This window comes from Muscardinus avellanarius (assembly GCF_963383645.1).
Source record: "Muscardinus avellanarius genome assembly, chromosome: 13".
Lineage (NCBI taxonomy): Eukaryota > Metazoa > Chordata > Mammalia > Rodentia > Gliridae > Muscardinus > Muscardinus avellanarius.
The window spans coordinates 96,658,664-96,678,449 of NC_137799.1; the positions used below are offsets into that span (position 1 = coordinate 96,658,664).

The 19,786-nt window shown below is 49.3% G+C and overlaps 1 protein-coding gene across 2 annotated transcripts in view; it reads right to left on the reverse strand.

The window, feature by feature from the left end:
• Positions 1–19,786, reverse strand: part of AOPEP (aminopeptidase O (putative)) — a gene marked incomplete at both ends in the record, with an annotated part of 267,301 nt that overhangs the window by 104,979 nt on the left and 142,536 nt on the right. For both annotated transcript variants that reach the window (XM_080708670.1, XM_080708669.1), the window contains 3 exons: positions 4,704–4,747; positions 9,850–9,957; positions 10,724–10,826. In XM_080708670.1, coding sequence (XP_080564796.1) covers positions 4,704–4,747; positions 9,850–9,957; positions 10,724–10,826 — 255 coding nt within the window. The remainder of the gene's footprint in view (positions 1–4,703; positions 4,748–9,849; positions 9,958–10,723; positions 10,827–19,786) is intronic.

Sequence of the window (19,786 nt, forward strand, 5' to 3'; positions counted from 1 at the left end):
ATTTAGGGGCTCTGTTTCACAATAAAAAGGATAGCGGTATACCTCAGATGCAGAATACTCTGGGTTCAGTCCCCAGTGCCACACACACAGAGTCTCAGGAAGAGAACAAGGCAGAGGCACCGGGGCACAGAAACGCTAGCTGACGAGTCTGGTCTGAACGGCCACGTGCCTACCAGATGTGCCCAAGATCGGTTTGCAACCAGAGCCAGAGATTAGAGGCTCCAGGGGGTAGGTGTGGGGCCTTGGAGACCTCGATAAAATTGGTACAATATGTTGCATAGGTAATAGGGTAAACAGTCTGTTTTAATAGCTGAACTAGATTCTGAGATTAGTTAGCAGGCAAGAAGATGTTTAAATCCTGAGATATTTTCCAGCGTCCTTGATTCATTGTACAAATAAGATCTCCTAACTTTTAAAGAGAGCTTTTTAAGGAGACTTAAACCTCCCAGGCAAAATATGATCCCAACTGGAAAGGTACCTATCAAGGGCACTGGTTGGTGGCTCGTGGCCACCATTAAGACAGGGACGCTGCTTTTTAACTTGCACAGTACAACAAAAGTCTCTTTGTGAGCTCAGTTGTGTTGACGCAATAAATATTCACAATGATAAAATCCAGGTCTCCCGGAGCCAGAGGGCTCAGGGGCCGTGCAGATGAACTCCTTCACCTTGTGATGGCGATTAGGAGGGCCTCCTGACTAAAATGTGCCTTGTTGCTTCACCGTGGCCATGAGCTTCCTCCTTCCTTCTTTCCTTCCTTCCTTCCCTCCCTCCCTCCTTTCTTCCTCCTTTCTCTCTTTTCTTTTCTTTTTCCCTTTTCCTTCCTTCCCTCCCTCCCTCCCTCCATCTGTCAGTCTTTCTCTCATTTACTTTCTAAGGAAACTGTTACATTCTGTCCGAAGGCCTGAAAAGTTACTCAGAGGGAGGTGAAAAATGAAAAGGGAAAAATGTATATATTGCAGCTATTCTTGATCTTAAGAGTACTGGACACATCTGATCTGATTTTTGCATAAAAAAGACACACATAGCCACTTTTTTTTTTTTAAAGGCCTAAGCACAGGAGTGTATACTATAATCCCAGTATTTAGGAGGCTGAGACAGGAGGATCACAGGTTCCAGGCCAGCGCATGGTAACGTAGTGAGATCCTATTTCAAAATAAAATAGGTCTGGGGTATAGCTCAGTGGTAGAACCCCCTGGGTTCAATCCAGTACCACACTACTCCAAAATTAAAACATTACAAAAAACAAAATAAAAGATGGCAAGCTTGAAACACTTAAGACCTTCCAAAACAAGGCCTGGTTACCTCAGAGCCTCCTGAGAGTCTGCTCATCTTGGCAGTTACTCAGGCCCCATGCAGTCCCTGTGGGGAAGATTTCCTTGAGGATCAAAAGGCAAGAAGCAAGGTAGGAACAAAGGAATTTACCAAATGGCAGGGGATGTTAATTCTGTATGGTACCCTGGCTCGCTTCTATGTATGTTTCTACTCTGTTAAAAAAAAACAACAACAACTAACAATAACATTTCTACCTGTTGAAGAAAGGATTTGGCACACACTTGTGCCAAACAGTACTTGAGAAGCTACAGGAGGATTGCAGGTTCAAGGCCAGACACAGCATTATAGCAAAATACTGTTTCCAAATGAAAAATAAAATAGGGCTGGGGGTGTAGCTCAGAGGTAGAATGCCTCTGGGTTCAATTCCCAGTACCATAAAAAATAAAAAATAAGAACTGGGGGTGTAGCTTGGAGATAGAATGCACCTGAGTTCAATCCCCAGTAGCACAAGATGATGATGATGATGATGATGATAATAATAATAATAATAATAATAATAATAATAATTTGGAGCCTTTCTGAAGGGAAGATGGGAGATTTTAAACAAAGCAGGCCAGACAAAAATCCAGTGCTTCAAAAAAAAATCTCCACACCCTCATGGCAGCTTGGTTCTCTCCTGATTTTCTAGGAGAAAACTGTCAGCTCCTGTACCTCGTCTGGTGGTAAAGCCCTGAAACCTTACCCTTGAGACACGCAACTCAGAATGTGTATAAGACAGGTATATGGACATGGAGAGGACTGGCCTTGCGTGGATGTAAGATTAAGCTGTGTAAAAGAATTCACTGCCAGACGGGCACAGTGGTACATGCCTAAAATCCCAGGACTCAGGAGGCTGAGACAGGAGGATTGCAGGTTTGAAGCTAGCCTTAGCAATTTAGTGAGGCCTGTTTCAAGATAAAAAGGGTTGGTGGAGTAGCCAGAGGTAGAATGCCCCTGGGTTCAAACTCCAGTACCCCCGCCAGGAAAAGACGTTTATTTCCCTTTAATGTCTGAATATTGATTTTGCGATTTGTAATGTTTCAAGGTATTCACTCTTCGCATTACAATATGAAATTAGGAGTTAAGAATTGAAATGACACCTGTAATTCCAGTTCTTGGTAGGCTGAGACATGAAGATCGAGGTGTATGTATGTATATATGTATGCGTGTATGTATGTATGTATGTATGTATGGTGGCACTGGGATTGAATCCAGAGGGCATTCTTCTTCTCAGCTACACCCCCAGCCCTATTTTATTTTCTTTTTCTGGAAACAGGTTTTCACTGGGTTGATGAGAATCTCACGACTTGCTGAGACTGTCCTCGAACCCATCATCATCCTGTCCCAAGTACTGGGCTGACAACCGTGTACCACTACATCCGGCTAGAATCGAGGTTGAAAAGCAGCCTCAGCAATGTAGCAAAGACCCTCGGAACCTAGTGAGATCCTCTTTGAAAAACAAAAAATGAAAAAGGAGCTAGAGGTGTAGCTTGGCAGGAGAATGTCCCTGGGTTCAAACCCCAGTACTACAAAAAAGAAAAAATTGACTAGGGTGAGCCTGAAACATGGGTCTTCCATTCCTCCTTTACAATCCCTGTAGGTGGTCAGGCAGCCTGAAAGGGAACATCGCCAAGGACGAGAATCACCCTCCTGAGCAGGTGGTGAGCGCTTACTGAGCAGTCCGCAGGAACCACACAGACCTGATTCCGGTATCTGCATCTCATTTCTAAGGTGACCTGGAGAAGCTCTGCGGGTTTTCCCCTGGCGACACGGTGGGTAGGATGCCAGGCTCAAGGGCCGGGCTGCTCGGGCTCAGAACCCAACCGCACACAGCCTTGGGATTCAGGCTGATCACTCAGCCTCTTGGGGCCTTGGGCCTCTTCTTGGTAAAATTGGGATAAAATATATCAGAATGCTGTTCTGAGGATCGAGGTGGGTTTCTAGTGAACATCAGCTTGTAACAGCCCCTGTGATGGTGGCTATGAGCGCTGCAAGGAAGGCAAGCACCGCAGCCTGTAGGTCCTGCACACCGCGCCCGATGCCCAGGAGGTGATCATGGCACTGTGACTGTCAGTCATCAACTGAGCGCCTAATTGTTTTGTGTGTGTGTGTGGTGCTGGGGATGGAACCCCGGGGGCATTCTACCTCTGAGCTACGCCCCCAGCCCAATTTGTTATTCTTTTTATTTATTTATTTAGGTGGTGGTACTGGGGTTCCTGGAAACTCTTCTACCTCCGGGCTACACTCCCAGACCTATTTTTATACTTTTTAAAAATTTGGAAACAGGGTCTCTTAAGCCAGCCATAGCTGGCTTCGAACCTGCACGATCCTCTTGTCTCTGCCTCCCGAGCGCGGGGATTACAAGCGTGAGCTACCACGCCCGGCTGTTATTCTTTATTTTGAAACAGGCTCTCACTAAGTTGCAGAGGGCCTCACTAAGTAGCTGAGGCTGGCTGCGAACCCGAATCCTCCTGTCTCAGCTTCCCAAGTACTGGGATCACAAGTGCGCGCCACAAAAGCACCTAATTTTTAAACAGATATTAGCTCTCTGATGCCAAAACCCTGCCAGGGAGAGTCAAAACGGAAATTTGGAGAGATTAAGTAACTTGCTCCAAATTTTGTCGCTAAGAAGTGACAGATTTGGGTTTAGAACTTGTGAGAGCCTGACTTTACACCTACATCTTCAACTTAATTAAAGTGTGTCCTTGCCGGGCGTGGTGGCGCACGCTTGTAATCCCAGCATTCGGGAGGCTGAGACAGGAGGATCACAGTTCACGGACAGCCTCAGCTACTTAGTGAGGCCCTCTGCAACTCAGTGAGACCCTGTTTAAAAAATAAAGAATAAAAAATAGGGCAGGGGATGTAGCTCGGAGTAGAATGCCCCTGGGTTCCATCTCCAGACCCACAAAAAAAAAAAAAAAGTGTTTCTTTATGCTGAGCCACAGCGCTGAGGCTACAGGTGTCCTTGACTGGCCTCTCACCGCATCCGGGGCCGCTCACTCTATCCTGGGTATCCACTGGGCCTCTCCCAAAGCCTGGCTCATTATCCTGGCACTCCACTGGCTGAGTGAGGACCCTGCTTCTATCAAAAGAGGACACAGAACTTAGCAAGCCAAACAATGGTAGAATTTTTATGGGGGCTGGGGGAGTGATACTGGGGATACTGGGGACTGAACCCAGGGGCTCTCTACCTCTGAACTACATGCCGGCCTTTTTTTATTTTTGTTTTTGAAACAGGGTCTCGCTACTTGCCAAGGCTATTCTCAAAGCCTCCATCCTCCTGTCTTAGCTTCCCAGTGCTGGATTGGTCTTAGTTTCCCATGCTCTGTTGGCGGGACCCGTTTTAACGTGAAGAGAAAAACTAGGCTCTTAATTCCTCAATTGGTTCGTACCTTTTTTCTTCTGGGGCACTCTCCAGTAGCATTTGAAGAAAGTCCTGAAATAAGAAAAAAAGCAAACCATTAAAGGTGCCTATCAATAAATCATTGGCCCGCAACCCTGCCAGGGGCTGAGCATTCCCAGATGCTGATGGCGCACCTGCTCGGGGAGGAAGAGCAGGTCAACTTATTAGCCTGTGTACGCGAGTTTTTAATTTCCCAGGGCTTCAGTCCAATCACTTACAGAGCTCTGCTGTGTAAGACCATGAGCAGCCTGTAAAAGATGATGTTTAGAGCTAACCCGCAGGCCATTTCGAGGCTGCTTTCAGAGGCTGGCCACAGCCTACAGCACCGTCCCTGCCTCCTTTCCCACCGCCCTCCTCGCGGGCGTTTCTGGAGAACCCAGTGAATAATCCGAGCCCTAAGGGCTAGAAACCCACTTGCAGCTCTCTTGCCCTGCTCCATGGAGAGATGAGAGGGAAAATCAAGACGAGAGATGTGCTGAGGAAAAAACGACACCCGCGAGTCGGAGCTGGCCGGGAGCCCCGCCTCCGTCCCCGGCTCTTCACGGGCTGCTGGACAAAGCCGTAGTTGCTGGACATCCGAGATGTTTGCACGAGAGAATTCTAACAGCATGACTCACACGCACGCACACACACTGTTTCCTTTACTATGAAAAATTTCACACACAATCGAAACTAGGCTAAACAGGGTCATTAACCTCCATGTACCCGCCAACCCACAGCCAATTTACCCCGTCCCCTTCCCTGCACGCTCGATTATTTAGAAGCCAATCCCAAATATTATGTAACTTCACCAATACACATAAAAGATCACTAAAAGATAATGACTGTGTGTGTGTGTGTGTGTGTGTGTGTGTGTGTGTGTGTGTGTGTAGGGCATGGAGATTGAACCCAGAGGCATTATGCCTCTAAGCTACACTTCCAGTCCTATTTATTTATTTATTTATTTATTTATTTATTTATGTTTGGGGTGGTACTGGGGTTTCTGGAAACCTTTCTACCTATGGGCTACACTCCCAGACCCATTTTTATACTTTTTTATTTGTTAACAGGGTCTCTTAAGCCAGCGTGGCTGGCTTCGAACCTGCGCGATCCTCCTGTCTCCGCCTGCCAAGTGCGGGGATTACAAGCATGGCCACCACGCCCGGAGTCCTATTTTATTTTGAAACAGGGTCTCACTAGGTTATAGAGGCCTGGCTAAATCTCCAAGGCTGGCCTCAAACCAACCATCTTCCAGTCTCAGCCTCCCAAGAACTGAGATTACAAGTGTGGGCTACCACACCCAGCTGATAACAACTCTTAAGACATGACAGTAGGTTGAGAATGGTAGCTCAAAATAACATTATCTTTTACAGTTTGCTCATGGTTTTTTACACAACAAATCTCTGTGAGAAATAATAAATTGTGTATACAGAAATATCATCCCAATACTTGGGAGGCTGAGATAGGAGGATTACAGATTCAAGGCCAGCCTCAGCAACTGGGTGAGACCCTGTTTCAAATTTGAATAAATAAAAAGGGCTGGAGGTGTAGCCCAGTGGTAGAACACCCCAGGGTTCAATCCCTACTACCACACACAAAAACAAAACAGAACACCCCACTACTACCACTACCAACACACACACACACACACACACACACACACACACACACACACAAAACCCCCACAATACTTAAAACCTAAAATATTCAAATATGAATGGTCATTTATATTTAATTTGTACCTTGAGACTATGACCCAACTTTCAGCCTTGGAAACTTTCTAGTCCTGGAGTCTGACTTGGTCTTAACTGGTGTTGCTACATAAAGTATGGTGTTCCCAGTTAAACTGGGATATAAGTGCTCACAAAAGCTATTCTTTGTTTATCTGAAATTCAAACGTAACTGCACCTCCCCATCCTGTGCCTTTGCTGGCGTAGGAGAAATCCTACTGCCATTTAGAATACAGAGAATTATTTTTTCTTAAGGTCCTTAATGTCATTACTTTTATTATTTTAAAAATTCTTTTGTAAAATGTTGAACTGGAAGTTTGTTTGCCACGATTTAGTATTGTTAGATTTCTCTGTAAGTCCAACGTATTTGTGGATTACGTTGTAGACTGCTTTTTCATTGGCCTATTGGCAAGATTTCTGATTCTTAAAAAATCCTAAAACTGTAATTACAGTGTCTTACTAATTTCACTTCATTATCTCCTTACAGCCCATTATAGCTTACCCCATATTTGCCTGGTAATTTATGCTCAATTATGTGGGGGTAAATTACATTAACTTGATGGCAAGGGGGAGAGTTTAATTGCATGAGAAGCAGGAAATTCAGAGTTAACCTTAATTCTGCCTTTTGCATCTTCCAATTACAAGTGGACCCTTTCTTTATGGGTTGCAAAGCACAATGCCCCGCACACTGTATGAATACAGGGTGACTCGGGAGCTCCCCAGGAAGGAAAGAAGGCTGCCCTGCCTCCTAGCAGGTCATGTCCTGGAATAGCTGCCCTCTGCCTCAGAGCTGAGGCCTGCACACAGCTCAGCAGCCCACAGCGGCTGTCCTCCACGCAGTCAGAGGTGAACGCCCGGCATCTCTGTGAAGCCCGAGGCTCTGGGGCATTCCAAAGTGCTGGACACGCCTCTGTCCTGTGCTGGCAGCTTAAGAAGACACGTGTTTCTCCTCTGGGCAGTCTTTGTCCATCAATGGAACGGACCCAATTGCCTTTTGCTGTAGTGTGTGTGTGTGTGTGTGTGTGTGTGTGTGTGTGTGTGTGTGTTAGTTCCTGGGGCATTCTACCTCTGAGCTATACCTCTAGCCTCATCCACCCGTCCGTCCGTCCATCCATCCATCCGTCCATCCAGGTGCTGGGGATTAAACCCAGGAGAATTCTACCTCGGAGCTATAGCCTCGGCCCTACTTTATTTTTTATCTTGAAACACGGTCTCATTACGTTGCTGAGCTTGGCTTCAAACCTACGATTCTCCTGTCTCAGCCTTCCAAGTACTGGGATTACAGGCATGTGTCACAATGCCCGTTTTATTTTTTATTTTTAATTTTTTAATTAATTAATTTTTTGTTTTGCAGGTCTGGGGATGAAACCCAGGGGCATTCTACCTCCAAGCTATACCCCCTGCCCTATTTTTTATTCTTTATTTTGAAACAGGGTCTCACTAAGTTGCGGAGGGCCTAAGTAGCGAGGCTGTCCGTGAACCGCGATCTTCCGGTCTCAGCCTCCCGATGCTGGGATCACAAGTGTGCGCCACCACGCCCGGCTTGTTTTTTTATTTTGAAACAGGGTAGCCCAAAGTTATTATGTGTTGACCTCGTTCTGTGACCCTCCTGCTTCAGCCTCCCAAGTACTGTGGTTACACAGTACCACCAAGATGTGTACCACCAAGCCTAAGCTAAGCATCCTTTGATTGGTGCAGTGTAATTATACATCATAGTGAGTGCAAGGTGATATGATCACACCTACACACACTACTTGGTGTTTCCCCCGTGCCTGTTAGTAAGACTGGCAGCAACACCTGCATATACGCGTACCCCTGGAGTGGACGCCTGACAGGCGCCCTGCCCCACTCACCACGACACCCCGAAGTAAAGAGAAATGTCTTTTAGAATTTCTCCTCCCTCAAACCCTCTTCTCAATCCGTCAATCCTCTTCATTCCTTCCTTCAGTGTGCTGGACTTTTACAAAAGCCATTTAGTAATTTATAGATCTTTATTTCTCAAGCTTGGCTGACTCTAGGATCGTTAACAAAGTGAGTTAGCGACAAACAGTAGGGTCCCACTGTCACCTTGCACTACCCGAAAACAATAAAATCAAAGGCAGAAAAAAAAAAAAAAAGAAAAACATCTGTTGTTTGACAGGGACGCGGGAAGAAATGATATCTGGGTCCGTGGTAATGGTTATAAGTCCAAGCCCCAGCTAGAAAATATATTCCTTGAAAATTATTTTTTCCATTTCTTACCCTCCCAATAATCTACACGCTAATCAGATCAATGCCAGACAGCTTGTTCTGATTAATACCTAAGGACAGTAAGTTAAGAATTACAATTTTTCAAAAACTAACACTGATTTTGGCACATGACTACGTTAGTCATTAATTTTTAGTCCTGGTGCAAGTATTTAATAAAAAGCAGGTGCATATAGTCCCTGCTGGGTGAACTGGAACTGGCGTGGGAATCACACCAGGACTGGCAGCTTCTGTCACACGTTTTCTGTATAACTGTCACGGTCACAGAATCCCTTTTCCCAGACACCAAGAAGACAAAAAGAAGAGCGAACACAGCCATCTCGTCTCGTCAGGCATCTTCCTTTCCTATGTACTCGACTGCACTGAACACTGCAGACAGTGAGGCTCAAATGCACGTGCGCGCTGTAGTCACCGCTCAAGGGCATCTCTCTGCGATCCCCGCCGAGGGTGCGTGGTGACTTCGCGCTCAGCTGTGGGCGCTGTCTGCAGAGCTCTCCGTCTTACCTTTCTTGCTCTGGGCTGCTCTGCCCTGAGCCGACGGGGCCTTTCTCTGGTTGCTCTATGACCAGGCTATCTGAATATTTCAGTGTACTTGTATTCAGTATTCACCAGTTTATCAGCCCTTTACAGCGTGCCTACTGTGTGCCAGCCATGCACGAGGGCTTGGTGAGATCAAAACCCGTCTGCCCTTATTGAGCTCCTACACGGAGTGGAGGAGACAGATAAGACACCCGGAGCCCTATCGCTGAAAACACAATCTCAGATACTGGCGACGGCGCCCGGAGGCCAGGGCAGAGAAGCGTCTGCTTCGCATCTGTGTGGCTGGTAAGACAGCCTCTGGCATCAAGCGGAGGCGAAAGGGGAGAAGTACACAACCTCACTAAGATAATTCCAAATAGAGGGAACTGCGGGATTGATTGGTCTTGCTAAGGTCACACAGGGTACAACCTACCACGTCGTCACTGAGTGCAGGACAGTGTGGGGTTACAGTCTGTCCCGAGCTACAGGGAGCCCTCCCTCCCTGGCACTGGCCTTGTGTCCACTTCATTAACTTTCCATTCCCCTCATTGCATGAAACAGTAAATCTCCTTCCTGTTTTTAATACTGGCACAATCTCATCCACACACAACCACACCCCTCCAGCTGTGTGTCACGGACTCAGGAGAAACCCAAAGTTACCTGCGAAAGAATCAACTGCCCATGGAACATGTGCACAAATCTTCTTAAGAATGGAAAGTAGGTTTCATCTCCAAGTCTCCTGGCCAGAAACCGAAGAAGGAAATATCCCTAGAAGACAGAGAGAGGAAGCGGAGGGAACGAGGCCTGTGCTGGGCTCGTCACGAAAAATGCTTCCAAGCGGACCCCGCCTTCCCCCCCGCACACCAGGAGCTCGTGGGGTGCGAGCCCGGCCGCCCAGGCCGCCCGTCCACTCTGGCTTGGAGAGTGGCCAGCGCCTTCGCCCCGGCCATGCGCGCGCCTCTCCTTCAGCCCTGGTTCACGGGACGCCTGCACATCCCTTGTGGACTGAGCGGGGAGAGACCCGGCTCCTCTACTCCCAACTTAACGCTTTCTTTGTCTCTGTCTTCTCGCTGCAACCTGACAGCAATTCCACAGCTCTGCTCTTCAGAGCTGAGCAGGGTGGGGTAAGGAGGTGCGGGGGCCTCAGCGTCCTTCGGTTCTGGCCTTCCTGATGGGGCCTGGTTTGGGGCCCGGCGTCCTTCAGCTAGTGGACGCTCAGATCTGTGCAGTCAGCCACGTCACCCATCAGTCTTCATGTTCAGCTGTACAGCACTTGTGTGGCTTTTCTCTCTTTCTTTGTGGTATTGGGGATTAAACCCAGGGGCATTCTAACCCCAAGCTACACCCCCAGCCCTGTTTTATTTTTTATTTTGAAAGCGTCTCACTAAGTTGCTGAGGGCCTTGCTAAGTTGCTGAGGCTGGCCTTGAACTTGTGAGTGATCCTCCTGTCTCCGCCTCCCAAGGACTGGGGTCACAGGCGTCCTCCACCACTAAGAGCTGGCTTCTGCCACAGGTGCCACCGAACGGTGCTTACCTTCAAGTAGTGAACTTGCATAAAAGTCTTCTCTGGGTTGAGTCCATGCTTAACAACGGACGCTCCCGAGTCGCTCGCATGGCCAGTTTTCTCCTTACTGGGTCTAAAATGAGGCAACAGGCATGGTAACCACGGCGCACACCTAACTAATGACACCACAACGCCGCCTTGTTTCTTCTTTCCGGAGCTGCTCAGTTATGTCTTAGTTGAATTCACGACTACCAGGCATAAGTGAAAGCCACTTACATTATTAATTCATGTAGTGAACAAGGGGAGATTTATATTGAGGCTGAAAGCTGAGGGTGGCTACTGGCGATATTTTATACCATCTTCTCCCAGATGAAACCCGCCAGCCCCTCGGCTCTGTGCTGTAATGAGAATGACTCACGGTGCCCTTTCCTGGTGGGAACGATGGGCTGGCGGAAGCATGGAAAACCGCTCTACTCGGAAGACTAAAGAATTCATATATGTTTTAAAAGTTTTGAAAGCCTCCATGTTTACCCGCTTCTCTGGATTTTCATTGAATAATTAAAGCTCCTTTAAGAAATATTTGCGTTCTGAAACTGTTCGAGAATCACAAAGTCGAAGCCGCTCACAGCAGCTCTGTTTTTGGGACAGGTGTGGACACCGGTCATCACGCACTTTAAGCTCAGTTGGCCAGTGAAGGAGACCGAGGCCCACGGAAGCCCAGCTGTGCTCAAGGCTATGGGTTGCTTCGGTGTACAGCGACTTCAGGACCGCAGCCAGCACCACGCGGCCACTCCAGGAGGGTCTTTTCCAATATAATTTGAGTTTAAGCGCTTTTTATTTTTTTAATAAATCACAACAGTCCCTTTGAGCCACCTAGTAATGATCTGTGCACTGTGTTAGAGTGAAGCTTCAACAACTAGCTAAAACCCGAGAAGTAAAAAGTACTCGCAGCTCTCTGCTGTTCTAAAATCAGCCGCTCAACGCACAAACCGTGAAGAGTGTGTTGTGGTCGGGAAGAGAAGAACTAGCAAGATGGCCGGCACATCAAAAAGGTGGAGGTTTATTTTTGAAAGGTGAGGCAAAGCCAGGCGTGGTAACATATACCTAAAATCCCAGTACTTGGGAGGCCCAGACGGCAGGATCACAAGTTAGAGGCCTAAAAAAGTAAGCCGAGTGCAGTGGCGCACGCTTGCAGTCCCAGCATTTGGGAGGCTGAGACAGGAGGAATGTGGTTCATGGCCAGCCTCAGCTATTTAGTGAGGCCCTTTGCAACTCAGTGAGACCCTGTTTCAAAATAAAGAATAAAATATAGGGCTGGGGGTGTAGCTCAGAGGTAGAATGCCCCTGGGTTCCATCCCCAGTACCACCAAATAAATACATACATAAATAAATAAAAAGTAAAAAGGACTAGGGCACATCTGGGAGGTAGAATGTCCCTAGGTTCAATCCCAAGTACCAAAAAAAAAAAAAAAAAAAAAAAAGGGTAAGCCAGGTGTTGTGGCGCACACTTGTAATCCCAGCATTTGGGAGGCAGAGACAGGAGGATTGCAGGTTCACAGCCAGCCTCAGCTACTTGGTGAGGCCCTCCTCAGCTTAGTGAGACCCTGTTTCAAAATAAAAAAAAGAATAGGGGTCAGGGCTTGGAGGTAGAATGTCCCTGGATTTAACCCTCAGTTCTAAAATAATAATAATAATAATAAATTAAAAATTAAAAAATTAGATGGACTAGGGGTATAGCTTGATTGTAATTGTAGAATGCCCCTGGGTTCAATCCATAGCATCAATGGGGGGGGGGTGATGAACGGCTGTATTTGTTAGTGCAGTGGGTATTTTTCTTTTTCTTTTTCTTTGGTGATACTGGGGATTGAATCCAGGGGCCTTCCAGCCCTGAGCTACATCCCCAGCTCTGTCTTACTTTTTATTTTGAAACAGAGTCTCACTAAGTTGCTGAGGCTGGCCTTGAACCTGCGATCCTCCTGTCTCAGCCTTCCAAGTACTGGGCTTCCAGGTGTGTGTGTCCGTGTCTGCTTTGCCTTCCCTTTTGAGCACAGATCTTTGAAGGTTTGGTCTGTAGACTTGCTCCTTGTCTGATCATCAGAAAACAACCAAGCAAGAAATGCCACTCATGGTTTAAAGTTTTAGTAAACGGCGTCCAGGCATACACCTTACATACACTCATAGCCTCAGTCTATACTGTGAAGACTGATTGAATCTGGCTAAGAAATGGGAGGCCGAACAACTGAAATGGAAGCGTTTTTAGTCTTTTTTTTTTAAACAGGGCCTGAGTTGTGAAGGAGCAGCCTAGGCCGTCCCCAGACCACGATCCTCCAGTCTCCGCCTCTGGAATGCCGGGATTACAAGCGTGCGCCGCCATGCCCGGCTAGAAGCGTTTTTAAGTTTCCCTTGTTTTGGCAATGACTTCTCCTAAAAAATGCGCGTGATGTGCAAAGGGAGGTGGACACGTGAACGGCGCAAGCCCCTTTCACGGGTCTGTCCACATGGAAGCCAGTGGCCTTGGCGGCCTGGGCCGTGGAGCTGGGCTCAGATCCCCCAGAACCCTCAGCCTGCCACACAGCGGGCCATCAGCCAGGACCGAAATGGCAACAGCAAAGATGCTTTAAGACAGACGGCGCCCCCAGAGGAGCCGCAGCCAGAAGGATTCTCTCCTGTACCTGTGAAAGGAGGAGAGGTGGGCTGCCACAGAGGGCACCAGGAGAGCCGGGGAGTCCCGGAGCTCCACACCTTTGGAAGAGCAGGCCAGGCAGTGAGAGATGGAACTCGGCGAGGCAGTGAGCGACGTAAATCAGACATTCCCCTTGGAGACAGAAACCCCCCAGGGAGGGGCACCGCGGTGGGACACAGTGCGTCCTCACACCGAGCGAGACCCGACCTGCGGTGTCCTCACAGCAGACAAGGGACAGCGAGCGCGGAGGCCACGGTGTGGGCCGGCGAGGACGCCTGGGAGAGGATAGGGTGGGAACTAGGGTAGGCCAGCCTGGTACCCACCCTCATTTGATCTAGCTGGAGGCCAGGGAGCCTGAGGCTGGAGTTCCTCTAGGCCGGCTAGCTTAGAAGTGGCTAGCGCACTGGGAGGACTCAGTGAGCGGCATGCCGGGGAGAGAGGCAGCTTGGATGTGGGAAGGCAAAACGTCTCCAGGAGGCCTGACTCTGCGTCAAAAGGGGCCTGCGTGGATGCATGTGGACCTGCTCCTCAACGCTCGCCCTCCCCCCTCTGGGTCAGCTACCAAGGGCAGGCGGAACAGCTCCCGCGCTGTTCCAGGAGGAGCCACAGGCAGGCTGTGCTCAGGGTCACATCTGGGGATGACCAGGCCAAGGGCACACCAGGGAACTGAGGACCAAGCCCAAGAAGACAAGCACCCTCCTAAGCACGCAAGCGTGACGAACTGACCCCAAACCCACGCCCTACCCACCAGCAGAAGGGAGACGACTGCCCTCTGCTATGCGGGTGGCCGGTGGGAACTAGGGGTGATCTGTATGATTCTGGAGATGGAAACTCAAAGAATGGACACACACTGCTGGGCAGGGCCAGCCAGCCCGAGGCGCCAGCGGGGACCCTGACGCTTGCTGCTACGGCAGGGGCTGGAGCCTGGAAATATTCAGGTGGAGACTCGGCGGCCATCTATAGGGATATGGAAGGTAAGACAAAGCCTAAGGTCCTTTCTGACTAATGCCCAGGAACTGAAGAGCCGGAACAGGCCAAACTGTAAGTCGTAGCATTTAGATGAATGTATGTTATCCATTGCAGTGGAGCCAGTAGGGTTAACCTTGGCCTTGCTAAATCAGCACTGAGTGACTTTGATTCAAAATAACAACTGCCGGTGTGATGGTAAGTGCCTGTAATCCCAGTACTTGGGAGGCTGAGACAGGCAGATACAGGTTCAAGGCCAGCCTCAGCAACTCTGGAAGGCCCTCGGCAACTTAGTGAGACCCTGTTTAAAAAAAAAAAAATAAGGCTGGGGGTGTATCTTGGAGGCAGAATGCCTCTGGGTTTCATCCCCAGCCCCCAAAACAAAGAATCAAAACAACACCTATGTGAATTAGTTAAAGACAATTTACCATTTAACTGAATTTTATTAAACCTCATGTTGGGAAATAAAATTAACTTACAAAATGCAGGCAACACACAGCTTTTACCATACGTGTGTGTGTACTGGGGATTGAACCCAGAGCCATTCTCCTCTGAGCTACACCCCTAGCCTTATTTTTTATTCTTTATTTTGAAACAGGGTCTCACTGAGTTGCAAAGGGCCTCGCTAAGTAGCTGAGGCTGGCTTCGAACCACGATCCCCTGTCTCAGCCTCCCAAATACTGGGATTACAAGCATGTGCCACCACACCTGGCTTAATTTATTTTTAAAATTTTGAAACAGGGTCTCAGCAGTGGCTGAGGCTGGTCATGAACATGCGACCCTCCTGTCTCAGCCTCCCAAGTACTGGAATTACAGGTCACCCTGCCAGCCTTTACTGTTCTTTTTAGATAGTGATGGGAGCCGGGGAAAAAAAGAAATACACAGTATAGCCGAGTCGGCGTCCTCGTTAGCTTAAAGGGACCTCTCCCTCTGTTTAGGGCTAAGGCAATCATAATAAAGGGTGGGCCGGCAATTTGCACACAGCAAACCAGAAAATTACAGGAAGCAAAGTAGAAAGTAAAAATGGAAGACTTTTTTCTTTGTACTGTGTCCAAGAAGAAAAAAAAAAAAATCCCTGACTTCATCCTAGAAAGAGATAACTGGCAGCAAGGCCAGCCTCCTCTTCACTAGAGTCTGGAGGCTGCGCGGCGCTGTGCTGAGACCACGGGAAAGATGCCTCATTCCTGGGAGGAGAGGGAGAAGGGCTCCCCCGCCTCCACCAAGGGGCAGGTGGCGAGGACGGCTGCCGACAGGGCTGGGCCTGGCCTGGCTCCGGGCTGGGAGCAGCTCTCTCCTGAGCCTTGATGGGCACTGCATCTTTTTTAGGTTTTCTGTTTCACCGCCGGCCTATTTTATCTTTTAGTTTGAAACAGAGTCTCACTCCACTGCAGATGTCTTCACTGAGCTACTGAGGCCGACTGCAAACCCGCTATCCCCCTGTCCAGCCTCCTGAGTACTGGGATGACAAGTGTGTACCACCACGCCCAGCCGAATCTGTTTATTATCTAATAATTTTCTAAATTACTTAGGACTTCTACATGTAAGATTATACTACCTACAAATAGTATGTTTTACTTCCTCCTTTCCGACCTGTGACTTCACTTTCTTGCCCGATTACCCTGGCGACACCTTCTAGTATGATGTCAAATAGAATACTTTTTATTTATCCTTTTTATTCTTACTGTCCTCAATCATTGGCTTGAAAGGGGCAAGAACTTCTGTAAAAATGGATTTTAAAATCTGGTCGCTATCTAGATCTCACCGAGTATCTCAGAAGGGCGCCCCGGTAACCCCAGCTCTTCATCCACGTCTCTGTAGCACGTCCTATAGAAGGCTGCATAACGCTCCTTAGCCATTCTGGGTCAAAACTATTGGCCCAAACACCAATCTCAATGGGGCAGCAGGTGAAAGCAATGCCATGAAAAGGCTCAGCTTAGGACCACAGGAGACAGCACCGACTGGATGAGAATTTGAACTGAAAACTAATACCCATCCCTGAGCATAATGTATATAGTGCTGCTTCTGATTGGCTGAGCACAGTCGACATCCTCCGGATGGGCAAGAGAGCCAGCTGTGTGTTCTGTGGTGGTACCTAGGAGGCTGAGCCAGGAGGGCTGCAGGTTTGAGGGCAGCCTTAGCCCCGTAGCAAGATCCTGTCCCCAAATAAAAAATAAACCGGGGGTGGGGGTATAGGCCAGAGGCAGAACATCTCTGGGCTTAATCCCCAGTAAGCCTGCGCCCCACAAGCACCTTGGGCAAAGTGAGAGTAAACTGCTATACACTGGTATATGTATATAACTTTTTATTTATTTATTTTGCGGGTCTGGGGATGGAACCCAGGGGCATTCTACCTCTGAGCTACACCCCCTGCCCTATTCTTTATTCTTTATTTTGACACAGAGTCTCACTAAATTGCAGAGGGCCTCACTAAGTCGCTGAGGCCGTCCTCGAACTGTGATCCTCCGGTCTCGACCTCCCGAATGATTACAAGCGTGCGCCACCACGCCCGGCTTCTATAACTTATTTTTTAGGAAGTATTTCACAGGTTATGAGCAATCAGTGCGACACGGAGCAGCGATACGAGCACGCATGTGTATTTACGAGATCTGTTTTCTGAAGGCTGACAAGAAGAGTTGGCAGTGATGATCTTAGGTAAGGGACCACAGCGTCGGGAGGGGATCGTACACTTCTGCACTGGCTAGGCGCCTCACCGAGCACCGTCACTGCGTGGGAGCGCGGCTGAGCGATGATGAGGGACTGTCTCCCAGCTGAACTCTGACTGGTGTCTTCCACGTCCTTGAGAGGAGATTTGTGCCTACAGAGGCGACCGTGACACAGAGGAAGAACCCGTAGGAAGGCGGCCGTCTGCAGGCCAGACCAAACCCGCCAACACCTGGGCTGGACCCTGAGTTCTGCTGCTTAAGCCACCGAGCCTCTGCGGCCTGGTGGTCAGGGCGCGCTGGCCGGTGCGGGGGGTTCCGCGGGCTACGTGGCCAAGAGCAGGGTGAAGCAGGCTTGCACGAGAAGAAGGCGGGAACCAGAAGCCATGCTGTGTGGGGCCTGCATGCTGTGTTACGGAGCCTGAAGTTTTCCCTGGAGGTAAAGCGAAGGTTTTAAGGGAGGAGGGGCAGAATCATGCGGTATTTATTACCAAGAATGTCCCAAGCAGTGAGGAAGCGCAAAACCAGTGGGAGGAAGCCAATGGAAGGGCTGCTGACTTTGTCCAGAATGATGGGGCACTGGTCTAGAGGTGGCGAAGGGAGGACTGAGCACGGGCCTGAGAGCGGCCCCATCGTCTCCACCCTGGACGAGTCCAGCTCTGCCGACGGCAGGTGAAGATGTGGGGGGGAGCAGAGTGAGGTGCCTGCAGGTAGCCACAACAGATGTCGATGGTAAATGCCCCCTCTAATCTTTTATTTCTTGGGGGGGGATTTATAATGGGGATAAACCCCAGGGCATTCTACGTTTGAACCACATCCCAGCCCATTTCAGTTTTTATTTTGAAACAGTGTCTCACTAAATTGCTCAAACCTGCCATCTCCCTGCTTCAGCCTTTCAAGAACTGGGGTTACAAGTGTGTCCATGTGCCCGGCTGCCTCACTCCTCTAGCGCGAGCTGGGCTGGCAGTGCAGACTTGGAAGCCTCTGGCTCGGATGGGGGTGGCCGGAGGCGCCTGGACCTCGCTGTGTCCCCGTGTGCACACCGGATCTTCTTGTGCCCTTCAAGACTCTGTCACAGGGCGGCCCTTGGCTACCTCAGCCTGTTCTGCCGGTTCCCAGAAGCATCTGGGAACATGCTTAACTCCAAACTGCGAGACAAGTGCAGGGAAGAAACACTCTGAGCGTCCTTTGCCCCAGCGGGGATGACTCAGCAGCACTCGATACCTGATGACCACAACCTAGGCAAAGGAAAACTTATTTGCTCACGGTTCTGGAGATTTCAGAGGCTTTCAGTCCATGTTAGGCGGGCTCGCGTCTGGTGGACACGAGCTCAGGGCGTGGTGGTGGGGTCGTAGTCCCCTGGGCCACACCCTCAGTGACCTACCGCATCCAGAGACCCCTACCCGTCTAGGCTACCGCCCAATAAACCCACCAGGATTTACCCACTGACGAGATTCGAGCCCTCAGGAACATCGGGATGTGAGGACACGTCTTCCACAGGACGTTCTATATCCAGACCTCGACAGTGACGCACGTTGCCCCCAGGTGACTACGTGAAACCCGGCCTGACGTCACGGCACGATGCTCAGACTCCTTCTCTTCTCACCCCTGCTTCCTTTTCCGCTTCCCCTCCTGGGAGCACTCCCCACATGCATCTTGTCTCGGGGTCCTCTCGTGGGGTTTGGATTACACCGTCCTGAAAGGACGGGCAGCCGAGAATGGAACCCTTCAGGAACCACCGACTCTGGGGGAGGGAGGCAGCTCTGAAGAAACGGCCGGACAGGAGACTCAGGAGAGGGGGGAGCAGGAGGGGACAGAGCGGAGAGGGGCTGCGGGGAAAGCTGGTGACAGAGCTCTCCAGGCAGTGATCAGTGACGTCGAACAACGCAGAGGGGTGCCGTAAAATAAGAACTGAAACGTGGCTCCAGAAATACGGCCCTAGACTGGTAAGGCCAGCCAGGAGGGCGCAGCGGGCTGGACCTTACGGGAAGGGTGGTGATGGAGAGAGAGTTTGGAAGTTCAGATGAGGACGCAGCCTTCACGGGAGAGCTATGAAGGGCGGGGGAAGGTGAGCGAGCGTATTTACCAGTGAAGGGGAAGGACGTGGAGACGGAGGGGCGGGCAGCCGAGGCGACAGTGGGCGAGTGCTGGAGCGAGCGGCACAATGCGCCGGGTGTGCGCCGGGGTCCCCAAGACAATGGATTTGGGGTCTGCCTGCCAAAGGCAGGTGAAACAAAGATTTTCCCTTGTGATCTTTGGGCTGTTCCTTAAATCAATGGAAGTCTATAGGTCTTAAACTTAAAAATAAAATGGTAGTAGTCAACAAAAATGTAGCTAATTAAATTCAGGCCCAAATGCTATATTAAAATAAAAGGCCATGGGTGGAGCTGGGTGCAGTGCACAAGCCTATAGTTCCCGTACGTGGGAGGCTGAGACAGGATGATCGCAGGTTTGAGGCCAGGCTCAGCAACTTAGCAAGGCTCTGTTTCAAAATAAAAAGGGATGAAAGTATAGCTCAGAGGCAGAACACCCCTCCCTGGGTCCAATCCTCAGTACCCAAACGAATGTGTATATGTGTGTGTGTGTACAAAATTAGAAAGAACTGTCTGCCAAGACCCCACCCCGGTGAACCCCATACAAAAGAGGGCTTCAATTAAAAAAAAACTCAATGACATCATCTTCAGGGAAATGGATGGAACTGGAGGACATTATGCTAAGTGAGATTAGTCAGTCACAAAAAATAAGAAATCAGATGCTTTCCCTAATAGGTGAGAGCTAAGGAGA